Below are 21,550 nucleotides of genomic sequence, written 5' to 3'. Positions count from 1 at the left end.
GGGACACCCCTGGACCACCTGGTGCTGGTGATGAGGGGGCACTGTACTACTGGGCCCCACAGGATGCCTTCTAAATAGCACCATTACCTTCAAGACCAGGAGACATAGCTGACCTTACTAATACATAGAAACAAAGAGATTGAGACAAAATGAGGAGACAGAGGAATATGTTCCAAACAAAGTAAAAAAAATAAAACCTCAAAAAAATACCTAAGTGAAATGGAGATATATGATCAATTACATAAAGAGTTCAAAATAATGGTCATAAAGTTTCTCACTGAATTTGAGAAGAGTGGATGAACTCAGTGACAACTACAACAAAGAAATAGAAAATATAAGAAAAAGAACCAATCAGAGCTAAAGAATATTATAAAGGAAAAATACAGTAGAAGGAATCAACAGCAGATTAGAGGATGCAGAAGAATGGATCAATGATCTGAAAGACAGTGTACTGGAAAGTACTCAAACTGAAGAGCAAAAAGAAAAAAAATGAGCATATATTAAGGTACCTCTGAGACAAAATCAGGCATACCAACATTTACATTATAGGAGTACCAGAAGGACAGAGAGAGATAGGGGCAGAACGCTTATCTGAAGAAGTAATAGTTAAAAATTTCCCTAAACTGGGGAAGGAAACAGACATCCAGGAAACACAACCCCAAACAAGATGAACCCAAGGAGATCCACACCAAGACACAACAATTAAAATGTCACAAATTAAAGAAAAAGGAATCTTAAGAGCAGCAGGAGAAAACAAATTACTATGTACAAGGGAAACCTTATAAGGCTATCAGCTAATTTTTCAGCAGAGACTTTGTACCAGAACAAAGTGGCAAGATACATTCAAGGTGAAAGGCAAAAACCTACAACCAAGAATATTCAACCCAGCAAGGTTATCACTCAACACTGAAGGAGAAAGCTTCCCAGAGAAACAAAAGCAGTTCATCACCACTAAACCAGCCTTATATGAAATGTTAACAGGACTTCTTTAATCAGAAAAGGCAAAGCCATAAATAGAAGAAAATTATGAAAAGAAAAAATTTCACCAGTAAAAGCAACAGAAGTAAAAGTAGATCAATCACTTATAAAGCTAGCATGAAGATTAAAAGCAAAATCAATCATACCTACAAAAATTAGTTAAGGGATACATAGAATAAAAAGATGAAAAATAGAACATCTGTAGCTTTATATACATAAAACACACAGTAGGAAATAAAATGTAGTGTTTTCAGAATGTGTTTGAACTTAACTGACCATCAACTTAATAAAGGCTGCTATAAACACAAGACATTAAATATGAACTTCATGGTAACCACAGACCAAATAAGTATGATACACAAAGAACTTACAGAAAGGAACCCAAGCATAACATTAAACAAAGCCATCAAGTAACTAGGGAAAAGAGCAAAAGAATAAACAAGAACTATAAAAACCACCAAAGAACAACTAAAATGGCACTAAATGCATACCTATCAGTAGCTGCTCTAAATGTAAATGGTCCAAATACTCCCATCAAAAGACATAGGATACTGAATGGAAAATAAAAGGGGATTCATCTATATGCTGCTTACAAGAGACTCACTTCAGATCTAAAGACACATACAAACTGCAAGTGAAGGGCTGGAAAAGACATTCAGTGCAAATGGGAGTGGGGAAAAAAAAAAAGCTGGATGGCAATACTTATAGCAGACAAAACAGCATTTACAGCAATGACTGTTAACAAGAGACAAAGGCATTACATAATGATAAAGGAATCAATCCAGCAAGAGCATACAACAATTGTAAATATCTATGCACCTAAATGTTTAATATATAAACAGAAATATATAAAGCAAATATTGACATAAATGGAGAAACTGACAGTAATACATTAGATTTTAACACCCTGCTTACATCATTGGATAGAGCATCCAGACAAAAAATCAGTAAAAACACACACACACACACACACACACACACACACACACACACACCAAACAACAGTGGCTTTGAACAACACATTTGGCCAGATGGACCTAACAGATACGTACAGAACATTCCATCTAAATATAGCCAAATACACATCCTTTTCAAGTGCACACAGAACATTCTCCAGGGTAGATTATATATATTAGGCCACAAAACTAGTCTTGATAAATTTAAGAGGATGGAAATCCTATCAAGCATCTTTACTGACCACAACAGTATTAAACTAGAAAGTACAAGAAAAACTGCAAAATACAAACACATGGAGACTAACACATGCTACTCAACAACCAATGGGTCAATAAAGAAAAAGAGGAAATAAAAAAATACCTGAAGACAAATAAAATGGAAACACAATGGTTCAAGATCTTTGAGACAATGCAAAAGCAGTTCTAAGAGGGAAATTTATAGTAATACAGGCTTACCTCAAGAAAAACCAGAGAAATCTCAAACAATCTACCCTCACACCTAAAGGAACTAGGAAAAAAAGAAAACCCAAAGTTCGTAGCAGGAAATCAAGATCAGAGAAGAAATAAAAACTAAAAAAATGAAAATAAGATCAGATCAATGAATCTATGAGCTGGTTCTGTGAAACAATGAACAAAAATGATAAATCTTTAGCCAGGCTCATCAAGGAAAGAAGAAAACTCAAACATAATCAGAAGTAAAAGAGGAAAAATAACCAATGTCACAGAGATACAAAGGATTAAAAGAGACCACTATGAAAAACAACACACCAATGAAGTGGACAACCTGGAAGAAATCAAAAGATTCCTAGAAACATGCTATCTTCTAAGACTAGGTGTGAAAGAAATACAAAATCTGAACAGACCAATTACTAGTAACAAAAATGCATCAGTAACTAAAAAACCCCCAAACAAAAGTCCAGGACCAGGTAGCTTCACAGGTGAATTCTACCACTTATTTTTTTTCCACCACACAGTTAAAGAAGAGTTAATAACTGTCCTTTTCTAACTATTCCAAAAAAAATCTACGAGGAAGAAATGCTTCCCAGTTCTTTCTATGAGGTCAGCATACTGATACCAAAAACATTACAAAGAGAATAATAACAGGCCAATATCCTTGATGAATATAATTGCAAAAATTCTCAACAAAATATTAACAAACCAAAATCAACAACACGACTCATTCACCATAACCAAGGATACATCAACAAAAGGAAAGATAAAAATCCTATTATCATCATCTCAATATATACAGAAAAAGCATCTAACAAATTCCAACATCCATTCATGACAAAACTCTCAACAAAGTAGTTTTAGAGGGAACATAACCTCACCCTTTTAGAAGGAACACACCTCACCTTAATAAAGACTATATGACAAACCTGCGGATAATATCATTCTCAAAGGTAAAAAGGTGAAAGCTTTTCTTTTAAGATCAGGAACAAAACAAGTACGTCCTCTCTCACCACTTTTATTCAACATATTACTGGAAGTCCTCGCCACAGCAATCAGGTAAGAAAAATAAATAAAAGGCATCCAAATTGGTAAGGAAGAAGTAAAACTGTCACTATTTGCAGATGACATGGTACTATATATATAAAACCCTTCGGATGCCATCAAAAAAACAAAACAAACAAAAAAACTATTAGAATAAATGAATTCAGTGAAGTTCCAGGATACCAAGTTAATATACAGAAATCTGTTGCATTTCTATAGTAATAAACCAGCAGGAGAAAAATTAAGAAAACAATCCCATTTAAAACTGCCTAAGAATAAATTTAACCAAGGACATCAAAGACCTTTACGCTGGACCTTTACCTAACAAAGAAAATTCCAAAACTGGATGGCTTTCCTGGTGAACACTACCAAACATTTAAAGAAGAATTAACACCAATCCTTCTTAAAATCTTCCAAAAGATTGTAGAAGAGAAAATACTCCTAACTCATTCTATGAGGGAAACATCACCCTGATAACAAAGCCAAATAAAAATATTACAAGAAGGGAAAACTATAGACTGGTATTCCTCTTAAGTATTGATGCAAAAACACTCAACAAAAACTAGCAAGTAGAATCCATCATATTAAAGGAATTATACACCATGACCAAGTAGATTTATTCCTGGAATGCAAGGATGGCAAGCGAAAATCAATGTAGTTCATCACATTAATAAACTGAAGGGAAAAAAACCTCAATCATCACAATTGATGCAAAAAAACATAACAAAATTCAACACCCTTTTATGACACAATCACTCAACAAAGTAAAGAATGGAAGAAAACTTCCTCAACATGATAAAGGCCACCTATCAAAATGAACAGGAAATATTTTCAGTGTTTAAAGGCTAAAATCTTTTCCCCTAAGGTCAGGAACAGGACAGGATGCCCACTTTTACCACTTTCATTCGACATAACGTTAAAAGTGCTAGCCAGAACAATCAGGTAAAAAAAAAGCAACAAAAACAAAAAGAAAGAAATTAAAAGTATCCAAAGTGGAAATTAAGACATGAAATGATCTCTTGACAGACTGAAGGATTTTATATGCAGAAAAACCTGACGATTCTGTGCCCCCCCTCCAAAAAAACTATTAGTGGTAATATATTCATCGAAGTCACAGGAGACAAAATCAAAATGCAAGCATCAGTTGCATTTCCATACATTACTGATGAACAATAAAAGTGATTCTTCCAAGATATCCAAAAATTTAATATTTTGTTTGAGAGAGAGAGAGCACAAGCAGGGAAGAGAGTGATAAAAAGGGTTCCTGCAAGCACGGAGCCTGATGTGGGACTCGATCCCAGGATCCTGAGATCATGACTTGAGCCAAAGGTAGTGGCTTAATCGAATGAGCCACCCAGATGTCCCAAGACATACAAAAATTAACTCAAAGTAGATCAAGACCTAAATATAAGAGTTAAAGCATGAAATTCTTATAAGAAAATACTGGAGAAAATCTTCACAACATTGGATTTGGCAATCATTTCTTGGATATGACATCAAAAGGAAAAGACAACAAAAGAAAAAACGGCTAAATCTGACTTCAAAGTTAAAAACTATTTTGCATCAAAAAACACTATCAGGAAAGTGTAAAGATAATGCAAAGAAAGGGAGAAACTATTTGCAAATCTTCTATCTAATGAGGAATTAATGTCCAGAATATAGGAAAAACTATAAGAATCCAATTAAAAAAAAAACAAAAACGGGCACAAGACTTGAACAGACATTTCTTCACAGATATAAAAATGGGGTGCCTGGGTGGCTCAGTGGTTAAACATCTGCCTTTAGCTCAGGTCATGATCCCAGGGTCCTGGGATCGAGCCCCACATCAGGCTCCCTGCTCTGCAGGAAGCCTGCTTCTCCCTCTCCCACTCCACCTGCCTGTGTTCCTTCTCTTGCTGTGTCTCTGTCAAATGACTAAATAATAAAAAAAATGGCCAATAGTTACTTTAAAAAAAGGCCAACATCACTAGTTATTAGGGAAATGTAAATCAAACCACAATGAGTTATAACTTCACAGCCATTAGGATGGCTAAGAGAAAGAAAGAGAGAGAGAGAGAAAGAAAAATAGAAAAAAGAAAGAAAATTAGTAAGTGTTGGTGAGGACATGGTGAGAGAAGGGAAAAGGGAAGGGGGAAAGGGAAAAGGGAAAGGGAAAAAGGGAAAAGAGAAAGGGGAAAGGGAAAGAAAGGGAAAGGGGAAGAAAAGGAAAAGAAAAGAAAAAAGAAAGAGAAAATTAGTAAGTGTTGGTGAGGACATGGCAACCTTGGAATCCTTCTCCACTGCTGGTGGCAAAGCAAAATTGTTCAACCACTATGGAAAAGTTTAGAAATTCCTCAAAAAGTTAAAAAGCGGAGCACTTGCATGGCTCAGTTGGTTAAGCGCCTGCCTCTGGCTCAGGTAACGATCCTATGGGACAGAGCCCCATGCTGGGCTCCATACTCAGTGGGGAGTGTACCTCTCCCTCTCCCTCTGCTACTCCCCTTGCTTATGCGCTCACTCTGTGTCAAATAAACAAAATCTTTAAGGAAAAAAATTTAAGTATAAAATTACCACACGATCAAACTTTTTTTTTTTTTTTAAGATTTACTTATTTGAGAGAGAGAGTGTGAGTGAGAGTGAGTGCATAGGGGCGGAGGGTAGGGACAGAAGGAGAGGAAGAAAGAATCTCCTGCTGACTCCCAAAGAGCATGTGAGCCCAATGTGGGGCTCAATCCAAGGACCTGAGATCATGACCTGAACCAAAATCAAGAGTTGGACACTTAACCAACTGAGCCACCCAGGAGCCCCACAATCAAGCATTTCTAATACCAGGTATATACCGCAAAGAAGAGAAATGACTCAAACAAATACATACATACTATTGTTCATAGCACCATTATTCACAAGAGTAAAAGGTAGAAACAACCCAAGTATTCATCAATAAATGAATTTCAGGGGGAGAAGATGGCAGAGGAGTAGGAGACCTAAACTTCGTCTGGTCCCAGGAATTCAGCTAAATAGGTATCAAACCATTCTGAACACCTACGAACTCAACAGGAGATGGAAGAAAAGAATAGCAGCAACTCTCTGAACAGAAAAACGACCACTTTCTGGAAGGTAGGACGTGCAGAGAAGTGAATCCGAGGTGATATTTGGGAAGACAGACCGCGGGGGAGGGAGCCATCAGCCGCAACCAGCAAGTGATAGAGCCACGGAGCACAAAATTTTAACTTTTAGAAGTCGGCTCCGCTGAGGGACATCGCTCCAGTGGCTAAGTGGGGGGTGGAACCCTTGCTGGGACAGTGTGGTCTCAGGACCCTCGGGGTCACAGAAAAACTGGGGGTACCTGAGTGCGGCAGAGCTCCCAGGTATCACAGCGGGGAAGCCGGCTGCAGAGACGGAGCCGAGGAGCAGGCTCTCAGCTCGGGGTTGCCATAAACTGTGATCAGTGACAGTCGGGCCACTGCTCCTCCAGCAGGGACCCAACAAGCGGCAGAGCCAGGGAGACTCCCCTTCCTCCCCTGGCAGGAGCGGCGCAGGAGCGCACCGCAGGGATCTGCTGGGTTTGGAGACTCCACATGGGGTCGTGTGCCAGGGACAGAAATGCTCCGTCACAGGCCGGGTGAGCACAGAGTGCGGCCGGAGACTGGGGAGACAGGAGTGACTGCTTTTCTCTAGGGGCACACTGAGGAGCAGGGCCCCGAGTTCTCGGCTCCACCAGGGCAGAGATTGGGAGGATGCCATTTTCACTCTCGTCCTCCAAAGCTGTACAGAAAGCTTGCAGGGAACAAAAGCTACCCAGAGCAAATGGAGCAGATGACTTAGCCAGGACCAGCAAGGGCGGGGCAATTCCGCCTCCGGCAAAGACATTTGGGAACCACGGCAACAGGCCCCTCCCCGAGAAGATCAGCAAGAACAACCAGCCAAGACCAAGTTTACCGATCAATGAAAACGGCAGAACTCCAGAGCTAGAGGAACACTGCACATAGAATTAGTGGCTTTTTTCCCAAGATTCCTTAGTCTTTCAAAGTTAATTTAACTTTTTTTTTTCTTTTTCCCTTTTTCAACCATCTTATCAATCCCTTTTTTAAAAAATCTTTTATAATTTTCATCTTTACAGTCATATTCCATACCTTCATCATATTTACCCTTATTTTTGTACATATATGTTTTTCTTTCTTTAAAATGTTGGGAGGCACTTTCTTCTAACAGACCAAAATACACCCAAAATCTAGTGTGGGGCACTGATCTATGCACCAGCCTGATATTTGATCATATTCTGTTTTCTTTTGGTTTGTTTGTTTTTATCATTTCGTTTTTTTTTTTTTCTTTTTTCTTTCTTTCCCTTTCTTTTCCCCCAGTTTCAGGTCCCTTCTGATTTGTTTGGTGTATATTTTTCTGGGGTTGTTCTTACACTGTTAGCATTTTGTTCTCTCATTCATCTAGTCTCCTCTGGACAAAATGACAAGATGGAAAAAATCACCTCAACAAAAAGAACAAGAGGCAGTACCGACTGCCAGTGACCTAATCAATACAGACATTAGTATGATGTCAGAACTAGAGTTCAGAATGATGATTTTAAAGATACTAGCTGGGCTTGAAAAAAGCATGGAAGATATTAGAGAAACCCTTTCTGGAAAAATAAAAGAACTAAAATCTAAACAAGTCAAAATCAAAACGGCTATTAATGAGGTGCAATAAAAAATGGAGTCTCTAACTGCAAGGATAAATGAGGCAGAAGAGAGAATTAGCGATATAGAAGACCAAATGATGGAAAATAAAGAAGCTGAGACAAAGAGAGACAAACAACTACTGGATCACGAGGGGAGAATTCGAGAGATAAGCGATACCATAAGAGAAAACAATATTAGAATATTTGGAATTCCAGAAAAACAAGAAAGAAAGAGAGGGGCAGAAGGTATATTGGAGCAAATATAGCAGAGAACTTCCCTAATGTGGGGAAGGAAACAGGCATCAAAACCCAGAAGGCAGAGAACCCCCCTCAAAAATCAATAAAAATAGGTCAACACCCTGACATCTAATAATAAAATTCTGAATCTCAGAGACAAAGAGAAAATCCTGAAAGCAGCTCAGGAGAAGAGATCTGTAACCTACAATGGTAGAAACATTAGATTGGCAACAGACCTATCCACAGAGACCTGGCAGGCCAGAAAGGGTTGGCATGATATATTCAAAGCACTAAATGAGAAAAATATGCAGCCAAGAATACTATATCCAGCTAGGCTGCCATTGAAGGAGACAGAAGGAAAGATAAAAAGCTTCCAGGACAAACAAAAACTAAAAGAATTTGCAAACATGAAACCAGTTCTACAAGAAATATTGAAAGGGGTCCTCTAAGCAAAGAGAGAGCCTAAAAGTAACAGAGACCAGAAAGGAACACAGACAATATACAGTAACAGCCACCTTACAGGCAATACAATGGCACTAAATTAATATCTTTCAATAGTTACCCTGAATGTAAATGGGCTAAATGCCCCAATCAAAACACACAGGGTATCAGACTGGATAAAAAAAACAAGACCGATCGATATGCTGTCTATAGAAGACTCATTTTAGACCCAAAGACACCCCCAGATTGAGAGTGAGGGGGTGGAAAACCATTTACCATGCTAATGGACACCAAAAGAAAGCTGGGGTGGCAATTCTTATATCAGACAACTTAGATTTTATAAACCAAAGATTATAATAAGAGAGGGAGGAAGGACACTATATCCTACTTAAAGGGTCTATCCAACAAGAAGATATGACAATTGTAAATATCTATGCCCTTAACATGGGAGCAGCCAATGATATAAGCCAATTAATAACAAAAGCAAAGAAACACATCGACAACAATATAATAATAGTGGGGGACTTTAACACCCCCCTCATTGAAATGCACAGATCATCTAAGCAAAAGATCAACAAGGAAATAAAGACTTTAAATAACACACTGGACCAAATGGACTTCACGGATATATTCAGAACATTCCATCCCAAAGCAAGAGAATACACATTCTTCTCTAGTGCCCATGGAACATTCTCCAGAATAGATCACATCCTAGGTCACAAATCAGGTCTCAACCGGTACCAAAAGATTGGGATCATTCCCTGCATATTTTCAGACCACAATGCTCTGAAACTAGAGCTCAGTCATAAGAGGAAAGTCAGAAAGAACTCAAACACATGGAGGCTAAACAGCATCCTACTAAAGAATGAATGGGTCAACCAGGAAATTAAAGAAGAATTAAAAAAATTCATGGAAACCAATGAAAATGAAAACACTACTGTTCAAAATCTTTGGGATACAGCAAAGGCAGTACTAAGAGGAAAGTAGCAATATAGCAATATAAGCCTTTTTCAAGACACAAGAAAGGTCTCAAATACACAACCTAACCCTACACCTAAAGGAGCCGGAGAAAGCACAGCAAATAAAGCCTAAACCCAGCAGGAGAAGAGAAATAATAAAGATCAGAGCAGAAATCAATGAAACAGAAACCAAAAGAACAGGAGAACAGATCAATGAAACTAGGAGCTGGTTCTTTGAAAGAATTAACAAGATTGATAAAGCCCTGGCCAGACTTATCCGAAAGAAAAGAGAAATGACCCAAATCAACAGAATTGTGAATGAAAGAGGAGAGATCACAACCAACACCAAAGAAATACAAACAATTATAAGAACATATTATGAGCAACTCTATGCCAGCACATTAGATAACCTGGAAGAAATGGGTGCATTCCTAGAGATGTATCAACTACCAAAACTGAACCAGGAAGAAAGAGAAAACCAGAAAAGACCTATAACCACTAAGGAAATTGAAGCAGTCATCAAAAATCTCCCAAGAAACAAAAGCCCAGGGCCAGATGGCTTCCCAGGGGAAATCTACTGAACATTTCAAGAAGAATTAATACCTATTCTTTGGAAACTGTTCCAAAAAATAGAAATGGAAGGAAAACTTCCAAACTCGTTTTATGAGGCCACCATTACCTTGATCCCAAAACCAAAGACCCCATCAAAAAGGAGAATTACAGACCAATATCCTTGATGAACATGGATGCAAAAATTCTCACCAAAATACCACCCAACAGGATCCAACAGTACATTAAAAGGATTATTCACCACGACCAAGTGGGATTTATCCCTGGGCTGCAAGATTGGTTCAACATCCACAAATCAATCAACGTGATATATTACATTAATAAAAGAAAGAACAAGAATCATATGATCCTCTCAATAGATGCAGAAAAAGCATCTGGCAAAGTACAGCACCCTTTCCTGATCAAAACTCTTCAGAGTACACGGATAGAGGGTACATATCTCAATATCATAAAAGCAATCCATGAAAAACCCACAGCAAATATCATACTCAATGGGGAAAACCTGAGAGCTTTCCCCGTAAGGTCAGGAACATGGCAGGGATGCCCGCTATCACCACTGCTATTCAACATAGTATTAGAAGTCCTAGCCACAGCAATCAGACAACAAAAAGAAATCAAAGGCATCCAAATTGGCAAAGAAGAAGTCAAACTCTTACTGTTTGCAGATGATATGATACTTTATGTGGAAAACCCAAAAGACTCCACCCCAAAGCTGCCAGAACTCATACAGGAATTCAGTAAAGTGGCAGGATATAAAATCAATGCACAGAAATCAGTGGCATTCCTATACACCAACAACAAGACAGAAGAAAGAGAAATTAACGAGTCGATCCCATTTACAATTGCACCCAAAACCGTAAGATACCTAGGAATAAATCTAACCAAAGAGGCAAAGAATCTGTATTCAGAAAACTATAAAATACTCATGAAAGGAATTGAGGAAGACACCAAGAAATGGAAAAACGTTCCATGCTCATGGATTGGAAGAACAAATATTGTGAAGATGTCAAGGCTACCTAGAGCAATCTACACATTCAAAGCAATCCCTATCAAAATACCATCAACTTTTGTCAAAGAAATGGAGCAAATCATCCTAAAATTTGTATGGAACCAGAAAAGACCCCGGATAGCCAGAGTAATGTTGAAAAAGAAAAGCAAAGCTGGTGGCATCACAATTCTGGACTTCAAGCTCTATTACAAAGCTGTAATCATCAAGACAGTATGGTACTGGCACAAAAACAGACACATAGATCAATGGAACAGAATCGAGAGCCCAGAAATGGACCCTCAACTCTATGGTCAACTAATTTTTGACAAAGCAGGAAAGAATGTCCAATGGAAAAAAGACAGTGCTTCAACAAATGGTGCTGGGAAAATTGGACAGCCACTGGCAGAAGAATGAAACTGGACCATTTCTTTACACCACACACAAAAATAGACTCCAAATGGTTGAAAGACCTAAATGTGAGACAGGACTCCATCAAAATCCTAAAGGAGAACACAGGCAGCAACTCTTTGACCTAAGTTGCAGCAACTTCTTCCTAGAAACATCACCAAAGGCAAGGGAAGCAAGGGCAAAAATGAACTATTGGGATTTCATCAAGATAAAAAGCTTTTGCACAGCAAAAGAAACACTCAACAAAACCAAAAGACAACTGACAGAATGGGAGAAGATATTTGCAAATAACATTATCAGATGAAGGCTAGTATCCAAAATCTATAAAGAACTTCTTAAACTCAACACCCAAAGAACAAATGATCCAATCAAGAAATGGGCAGAAGACACGAACAGACATTTTTCCAAAGAAGACATCCAAATGGCCGACAGACACATGAAAAAGTGCTCAACATCACTTGGCATCAGGGAAATACAAATCAAAACCTCAATGAGATATCACCTCACACCAGTCAGAATGGCTAAAATTAACAAGTCAGGAAACAACAGATGCTGGCGGGGATGCGGAGAAAGGGGAACACTTCCACACGGATGGTGGGAATGCAAGCTGGGGCAGCCACTCCGGAAAACAATAGGGAGGTTCCTCAAAAAGTTGAAAATAGAGCTACCATACGACCCAGCAATTGCACTACTGGGTATTTACCACAAAGATACAAACTTAGGGATCCGAAGGGGTACGTGCACCCCGATGTTTATAGCAGCAATGTCCACAATAGCCAAACTACGGAAGAAGCCAAGATGTCCATCGACAGATGAATGGATAAAGAAGATGTGGGGTGTGTGTGTGTGTGTGTGTGTGTGTGTGTATATATATAATGCAATATTATGCAGCCATCAAAAGGAATGAAACCTTGCAATTTGCAATTTTGTGGATGGAACTGGAGGGTATTATGCTGAGCGAAATAAATCAATCAGAGAAAGACATGTATCATATGATCTCACTGATATGAGGAATTCTTAATCTCAGGAAACAAACTGAGGGTTACTGGTGAGGGATGGGCTGGCTGGGTGACAGACACTGGGGAAGGTATGTGCTATGGTGAGTGCTGTGAATTGCAATAAGACTTGTGTCACAGACCTGTACCTCTGAAACAAATAATACATTATAGGTTAAAAAGAAAAAAAAAAGAAGATAGTAGGAAGGGAAAAATGAAGGGGGGCAAATCAGAGGGGTAGACAAACCATGAGACTATGGACTCTGAGAAACAAACTGAGGGTTCTATGGGGGGTGGTGGGTTAGCCTGGTGATGGGTATTGAAGAGGGCACGTACTGCACGGAGCACTGGGTGATATACGCAAACAATGAATCATGGAACACTACATCAAAAACTAATGATGTAATATGTAATTAACATAAAAAAATTAATAAATGAATTTCAGCATTTACATATATCTAGCCTTGAAAAAAAATGAAATCTCGACACATGCTATAATATGGATGAACCTTGAAGACATTACACTAAGTGAAATAAGCCAGACACAAAGGACATTGTATCAGTCCACTAAACATGAGATATGTAAAAGAAATATGTTCAGGGACAGAAAGCAGAATAGAGATCACCAGAGACTGAGGGGAGGAGGCAAGGGAGAGTTGTCATTTAATGGGTACAGAGTTTTCAGGTGAGATGATAAAAAGTGTTCTGGAAGTGGATAATGATTGTACAATACTATGAATATACTTAATGCCATTTCACTGTTTAGTTAAAATTGGACACAAAAGTAAAACGTAAAACACATCTTACCACAATTTTTAAATAGGCAAAAACAGAAAAGCCTTACCTCCATTTCGATCCCTTTATGCTCTTCCATTTAATTATTAAATGGCCTTAAATATTTTCAGCACATACACTTAAAACCAGGGTTCTGATTTCTGCTTTCACTGTCAAACAATTTAGACAACTCAAGAGTACAAGGCAAGGCTCTTACTTTGACACACATTTTTCCTTACCATATTCTTCCTGGCACCCCAAGGCTCCCTGTTTTATCGTTTCTTCTCTGTCCTGAGAACTTCCTTCAGCTGTTCTCTTAGGGTCAGTCTACTGGTGACAAATTCTCTTAGTTTTTGTTCTTCTGAGAATTCGATCTCTCCTTAATTCCTGAAGGGTATTTTTCACTGGGTAGAGAATTCTGAATTAACAGATTTTTTTCTTTCAGGGCTTGAAAAATATTTTGCCATTTCCTTCTGGCCCCTATGGTTTCCAATTAGAAATTCCCTGTCATTCAAATTATCTTTCCCCTTAGGCAAGTTTTTCCTTGTTGCTTTGAAGATTTTTTGTCTTCAGTTTTCTCAAGTTTAATTAAGTCTCTTAGCATAGAATTCTCTGGGTTTATTCTTGGATTTACCTGAGTTCTTATTTCCTCTTGAATCTGAAGGTTTGTATCTCACCAAATTCAGGAAGTTTTCAGCCATTATTTCTTTGAGACCTTCAGCCTCATGATCTTTCTCCATGTCCAATGACACAAACGCTAGGTCTGGTACACTCTCACAAGCCCCGGAGGCTCCGCTCATTCTATTTCAGTCTATGCCCTCCCTACTGTTCAGACTGAGTGGTTTCTCTTGCTCTACCTTGCAGTTCATGAATTCTTTATCCCTCCATTCTGCCACTGAACCCCATCCCTGTGCTTCGTATTTTGTTCTGTTTTTCAGTTCTAAAATTCCCATTCGTTCTTTATATCATCTATTTGCTGAAAACGGTATTTCTTTACTGAGGCTGTTTTTTCATTTCTTTCAAGTATGTTTCATAATTACTTATTGAAGCATTGTTAGCATAGCTCTTTAAAATCCGTGAGAGAACTCTAACATCGCTGTCAGCTCAATGTTGCCATCTATTAGTTGACTTTCTCATTCAGAGGAGATCTTCCTGGCTCCTGGTATAGTAAGTCATTTTCAATTGACTCTGGACATTTTCATATTATCTTAAGAGACAGTGGATCTTAAAACTTGTTTTCGCTGACTTTCTCTGATACTGTTCCAGCCTCCTTATTGCAGGTAGAGATAGAAGTCCAGGTTCTCACTTGGCATCCATTAATACCTAAGTGTGGGGAGCTCTTTACTATAGCTGGGCATTCAAGTTCCCCATGTGGTCTTCACAGATGCCACAGTGTAGGTGACTTGGTTACCACTTGGCCATGGTCAAAGTCCTGACTCTCCGACAGCTTCCTGTGACACTACCCCAGTGGGGTAAGGATGTTGCTGGATGAGGAAGAAAGTCCAGGATTCCCATGCAGTCTCCACTGACTCCATCAAGAGTGAGCTCTTTAGTGGCCAGCCAAGATGACAATCACAGCTAACTGGCCAATCTCTGGCACCATCCCAGTGGGGTGGGGGGCTGAGGCACCTATTATAGACTGCCTTTTCCTTTTTTTAAAGATTTTATTTGTGAGAGAGAGAGAGAGAGAGAGAGAACAAGCAAGGGGAACAGCAGGCAGAGGGAGAAGCAGGCTTCCTGCTGAGCTGGGTGCCCGATGTGGAACTTGATCCCAGGACCCTGGGATCATGACCTGAGCCAAAGGCAGACACTTAACTGACTGAGCCACCCAGGCGTCCCCAGACTGGTTTTAAATCTAGGCTCCCCACTCAGTCTTTGCTGGCATGAATGGGAATAAGATACATTTTCTTCCGTGGTGTTTGGCTGAACTAGAGAAATTATGTTTGCAAGTTTTCTTACTATGCTGCCCCCTTCTTGAGAGAGAACAGTCTTTTACTGGGGCATTTTATGTCTCTGCCCATTGGTGTTTCCAGGTTGCCAGTGTATCCAGTCCCATGTCTAGGTAAATTTCAGGTAACAAGAAAGGTCCCTAGCCAACTGGCCTTCTTTTAATCCTACAATCTTATGTTTTTTTATATAAAGTAATCAGTGCTTTAGTCCTACTTACTAAAAGGTATAGGGAAAAGTACATCTATTTCATCTTCCCAAAAGCAGAAGTTCCTAAATGTATCTTTAAAGAATGTTATCTACTACTTTAACATTTAAAAATAAATAGTACATAAATACAATGGGATAATACGCAATTGTTTCACAAAAGTAGGCAATGCTTTTGTAGTGACACAAAAGGACTGCCAAAATATACTAAGTGACAAAAGCAAGGTGTAAGTGATGTGTAGAGAAGGCTATCTGTGCAAAAGCAGAACACAAAAGAATCCATACATGGATTTGCTAGTGCATGAACCAAGTATCTTTGGAATATTATACAAGAAACTCATAATGGTAGGTGCCTTTTGGGAAGAAAAAAATGGAAGATTAAGGAAAAAGAAAGCAGGGTAAGAAGAAGGAGACTACACTTTTGCACATGTTACGCTTCCAAAAGAATGTCATGCTTTTAAAGAACAAATTTTATCTTGAAAAATAAGCAGGTGAGACATATGAAAATCCTGTAGAAGGCTAACTTCTACAGATCTAAAGTTTTTACCACTAAAATTAGAAAATGCTACATATAGTAATAGAAGAATTAATCATTCAGTAGACTAAAACAGAACAGAGGACTAACTGTAGGAATTGGAATACAACCCAGTATAGATTAACTAAATAACAACTTTGAAAATGTATTTTAGGGGACGCCTGGGTGGCTCAGTCGTTAAGCATCTGCCTTCAGCTCAGGTCATGATCCCAGGGTCCTGGGATCGTGCCCCGCATCGGGCTCCCCACTCCGCGGGAAGCCTGCTTCTCCCTCTTACACTCCCTCTGCTTGTGTTCCCTCTCTCGCTGTGTCTCTCTCTGTCAAATAAATAAAATCTTTAAAAAAAGAAAATGTATTTTAGATTCTAGTATAATGACAGACTAGAAGGAAAAGACGCAGTGTATCCTGGATCAGTCCACCTCAGGGCACAGGTACTCAGGTCAATTCCTCCAACTGCAGCCACTGCCCACAGATGAACTTATTCCTTTCATTTCAATGAGGAGACAACAAGGGAGGCAAATACTGAAGAGTCAGAGTGGCACAGTGGGGAGAGTGCTGGACATGGCCTTCAGAGTTCGGGGCTGGAATCAGTTCCACTCCCGGGGGACAGTGTCATCTCAGGTAATTTGCTTGTTATCATCCACCTGGGCATCACTCTCGGGGTTATAGTGAGAATGAAGCAGGAATGTGTGAAGATTCTGCACAATTCCTGGTACCCAGCAATTATTCAGTAAATATTAATGGACTCTGATTAACAGAGACTAAGTGGAGCCAAGACATTACTCTCACCAATAGCCACCACCCTTGATTAAATAAAATTCTCCAGATCACTAAGCAAGTAACACCTCAAAATGACAGCAAAGCAAAGCTGCTGAGCCTAAAGTCATTTGACTAGCTATTAAATACAAACAATAAGGCAAATATCTTAGGAAGTTTGTTATTTTAATACAATACTGTTGTGTGTACATTCATTTAATATGAAGCTTGCTAAGAGACTAGAACATAATGATTCCAACCACTAAAAAGAAAGCATAATTGTGTAGTGTGATGGAGGTGTTAATTATCATTACAATGACAATAATGTAATATATAAATGTATGAAATTAACAAGTTGTACACCTTAAATATACACAATGCTATATATCAAATCAATTTCAACAAAAAATAAATAATTCAAGTCTCTCCCCCACAATTGTCTAAATCTCAAAGGTTCCATAGGAAGAAGTCAAAGAAAATGCTTGAAGTGATCTTTCTATTGAAAAATAATTGAGAAAACCAAAAATATTTTTATGGATATGCCTGAGAAAATCCCTATGTTCTGTAGGGACCACAGTGGCACACCTCTTTTGGCTGATTATAGGCTTGAGATTGATTGAAAAAAATACTAGCATATCCAAAAGCAAATTAGCAATTATTTATTTAATTTACTGAAACATATTTAAACCATTATTATACCGAAGTTATGATATACTCAACAGTTATGTCAGCACTAGCGTATATTCACCAGGAACCAGGGAACATGCAGAAGTACATGCAGTGCGTGGAGAAGGGTACGGGGTGGGCATGTGGATATACCTGTATGAATATACTAGGTTGGAAGTATTTTGAGAAAATGTCTCAAAAATTACCAACTGAATTCATCATAAAAATCAAATACAATGAATTCAGCTAAAAAGCACCAAATAAAAAATTTATTAAGCTAAAAATACATAATCATTGCAACATTCTGAGGCAACAATGATAACCAGGACACACACACAAAAAAGCAAAGCTCGGGACACCCGGGTGGCTCAGTCAGTTAAGCATATGCCTTCAGCTCAGGTCATGATCCTGGGGTCCTGGGATCAAGCCCTGAGTTGGGCTCCCTACTCAGTGGGGAGAGTCTGCTTCTCCCTCTCCCTCCATTCGTGCTCCAATAAATGAATAAAATCTTTAAAAAAAAAAAACAAAAAAACCCAAAAAGCAAAACAAAAAGCAAAGCTCTTCAACATAAGTAAAGCCATTAAATGAACTTTTAGTTAATGAGTATTTTAAGGAAGGACCAAAGTCAAGGAACTTCCAGGTTCTCTTCTAAAGTGAAATAACCAGATAGGACGATGAAGGAGAACTTCAAGGGCAGGTTACTGATGTCTCAACCCAGACACGGACATCAGAAGTAAGCCTAGGGGCGCCTGGGGGGCGCCTGGGGGGCACAGTCGGTTGAGTGTCTCACTCTTTATTTCGGCGTGGGGCATGATCTTACCGTTGTGAGACCAGAGGCCCATGTTGGGCTCCACACTCAGCGGGGAGTCTGCTTGAGATTCTCTCTCTCTCTCTCTCCCTCCCCTGCCCCTCTCCCTGCTTGTGTGTGCACTCTCTAAATAAATCTTAAAAAAAAAAAAAAAGAAAAGAAAAGAAAAGGAAAAAGGAGTAAGCCTTGCCCATTTTACTTGCAAACTAAATGGGGCTTCAAAACACTCAATACCAAAATACAAATACCAAGCAAATATGTAGGTCAAAAGCAAATGAGTATTGTATTCCTCCTTGTTGCTGACTGTGCCAGGCTTTGGGCAGACAGAAGGATAAATTCGGGACCTTTGGTGTTGCCAAGGTGGTGACATCAGCTAAAGTTCGCCTCGTTCTCCAACCCAGGCACTGTGAAAACCTGCCAGGCGTTCTCATCATGAAGAAATCCAGACTTTGCTACTCAAACGCACCTGAGGATCCTACGCCCGGTGGGTCTCACGCTCCTCTGCCACGTTGCTTAGGAGAGCTAAGCCAAGGCCCTGCCAGAGTTCTGTTCCATCCAGATTCATGGAATGCCTGCCAAGTGTGTGAGACATCATACCAGGCTCTGGAGATGAGCTCAGGCTCTCAGTTACCAGGGTCCTAGGCTCCTCCTACTTTTGCACAAAGTAGCAGGACACACAATGGCTGCATCCTCTTGCCATTACCTCCACTTCCCAAAAGCTGACTACAGTTCAAAAGGATTAAGTTTGCTGACCTTGTCTTCAACAAGGCTAACTCACTGCACTTGTGCATTACAATTATTTGACCAAATATAAAAACAACAGTGAAGAAATTCACATTCTATAAAAAACAATGAAGACGAGAACGAAATCTTTTTTTTTTTTTTTTTTTGTACCTGGACTTCACCGTTCTTGGCCAACAACTGAAATGAAGCTATTCTTATCCTAGAGCTGCAGGGATGCTCACAGTAACTCCCCAGCTACTAATGTGCTGGGAGTGGCAGAAAACAGAAAGCACCTAAGTCTGAAAGCTTCCCCTTATTTCCTTGAGCCTGAAATTATGAAACTACAGATAACACTAAAGAAGAACAGTAAAAATATATGAGACAATATACATCTTAATAATATATGTAGTAAATAGACTGAAATTAAATGTTCGAATAGACCAAAAAATTATTGAGTGATTCAGGAAAAGGATAAAATAAAACACACGAGTTACAGAGACATCAGATAGTCACATGGAAATGAGTTAAAGTGAAAAGTTCCTTTTCAATACACATAAGCCAGAAACAAATCCAGACTGAGTCCACTGTTCCATTAGAAACAGTCGTCAATGTTCTCAACTTCTAAATGCAAAGGCCTAAGTTCCAGTCCCTGATCTACCACTAAGTAGATAAGAGACTTCGGGCAAGTCATTTAATCTCTTTCATCCTAGAGAGATTGTACCAGATGGTACCTATTACCACTGTGACCTTTCACCCTTTCTAGCTTTAAAATTACAGGGTTCTATGAAATGAAAATGCAAAGGTACAGTATTACCGTATTATTGTAATCAGATGGGTCATAAGTGCTCTGTTTAAAAACTTCACACAGTTCCATAAAGTCTTCTGTCATCTCGTGGATTTGTCCATTTAAAATCGCTCCTTTGGTACCACCAAATTCAAGTCTTTCCAGCTTTTCAAATTCCAATATTGTGACAAATATATCCTTTGTAAAAACACAGTACAATAAAGATCTTTCCACCATCTTGGACAGGACAGGAGCATTTTAACATTGCAAAGAAAAAACACTTCCAGGCATTCAAAAAAATCAGTGAGTTAATGGACATTTACATGACAGAAAATCATTAATGATTTAAATGAACAAAGTTACTGTTTTCAAAATCCTATTCCCATTTCCTAAGAATTTTCTAGCAGTACAGGCAAGACCTACTTTGCCATAGCTAAACCTATGCTTCCCTAACTTTACATCCTTCCAGTCCTAAGTCAGATCCCCAGGTAAGATCTAAAATCCTATCTTTAGCTGCCCCCGCTTGGCAGTGAATCACCTCTCTTACTGAAAGGGGGTGTAAGTCTGTTAAGGAAGGGGGGCCAGTCACCCAGAGTTAGGCATTTAGCAGTCAGGCTTTGAGAGGCATTCAGGCTGATGAAGGGATGGGAATTTTCAAAACATAAAGCTCGCATTTTGGATGAAATACAACAAATTTTATGATAACAAGAAAGTCCAAACTTGAAAGAGCTTTAACGGAGAGTCTAAAAGGCACTACCACTAGATTCCCTTGTTTAAAAAAGCCCTTAGCCAGTTGGCTCCAACTACATGTGCGAATGCTTGTCCATATGTGTTTTCATTCAGTGCTGTTTTTGAAGTACCTGAAACACATTTACACACAGCACGTATTTCCATATTTTTTATGAAGGGCTTTAATATTTTTTATAGTCTGTATGTTTATCTACTAAAAGAGAGTGTGGTATTTTAGATAATCAAACGGGTTTTCCAAGTATAGAATCCCAATGTCAAACAGAGAGGAAAAAAAGGACAGTTTAGAGATTCCTGGTTTACAACGGTCTTCCAAGAGCTTAAATTAGAAGTCAGAGGTCACTAATACATAACAGAGTCTCACTTATACTCAGTATTCTAAAAGAATTAAAAATTCGTTAAAAAAAAAAAAAAAAAGTAAAGCCTATAAAATCACCCAAACAGCACTGGCCTTGTCAGCACTTCATAGTAACTGAGAAAGATCTCCCACTCTCCCATCCAAATAGAATAAACTATCTCCTGAATGATACAGAAAACTACAAGATTTTTTTTAACCCACCCACCATATGAATAAATCACAAGTCAAAAAATGAATACCTCTATTTTCATGAAACGGTCCAGAAATTTGTCAAATCTACAAAACACCAGTTGAGACTGGAAATCCCATGGTTTTGGCTCCTTATTTCCCTTAAAATAGCTTGCCAATTCTTTTCTATAGTTGAAAAAAGACGTTTTGAAAGTCTTTAAGATGTTAACGGCCACCTGAACCTTTTCCAAAGAGTCTTCAACTTCTCCTTTCAAAAGGTCTTCAGGTGAAAGGTAAGCTATTGCCTAGGATTTAATAAAAGGAAACTCTGATCAAAAATGTTTTAAAAAAGTTTACTTTTAGTGAAAACACCTGTTTCAATGAATCATTTTATTTTTTT

The 21,550-nt window shown here is 38.7% G+C and overlaps 1 protein-coding gene across 1 annotated transcript in view; it reads right to left on the bottom strand.

The window, feature by feature from the left end:
• DNAH11 (dynein axonemal heavy chain 11) overlaps positions 1–21,550 on the bottom strand; it is a 321,003-nt gene that overhangs the window by 277,224 nt on the left and 22,229 nt on the right. The window contains exons 7-8 of the mRNA XM_088018617.1: positions 21,222–21,455; positions 19,908–20,075 (exon numbers count right to left, since the gene is read on the bottom strand). Coding sequence (XP_087874743.1) covers positions 19,908–20,075; positions 21,222–21,455 — 402 coding nt within the window. The remainder of the gene's footprint in view (positions 1–19,907; positions 20,076–21,221; positions 21,456–21,550) is intronic.

The sequence above is a fragment of the Eumetopias jubatus genome, unplaced genomic scaffold (assembly GCF_037043125.1).
Source record: "Eumetopias jubatus isolate StellerSeaLion01/CBP00866 unplaced genomic scaffold, mEumJub1_p1.0 scaffold_14, whole genome shotgun sequence".
NCBI lineage: Eukaryota > Metazoa > Chordata > Mammalia > Carnivora > Otariidae > Eumetopias > Eumetopias jubatus.
Note: the sequence above shows the minus strand (reverse complement) of the source record. Positions and strands in the feature narration are given on the sequence as shown.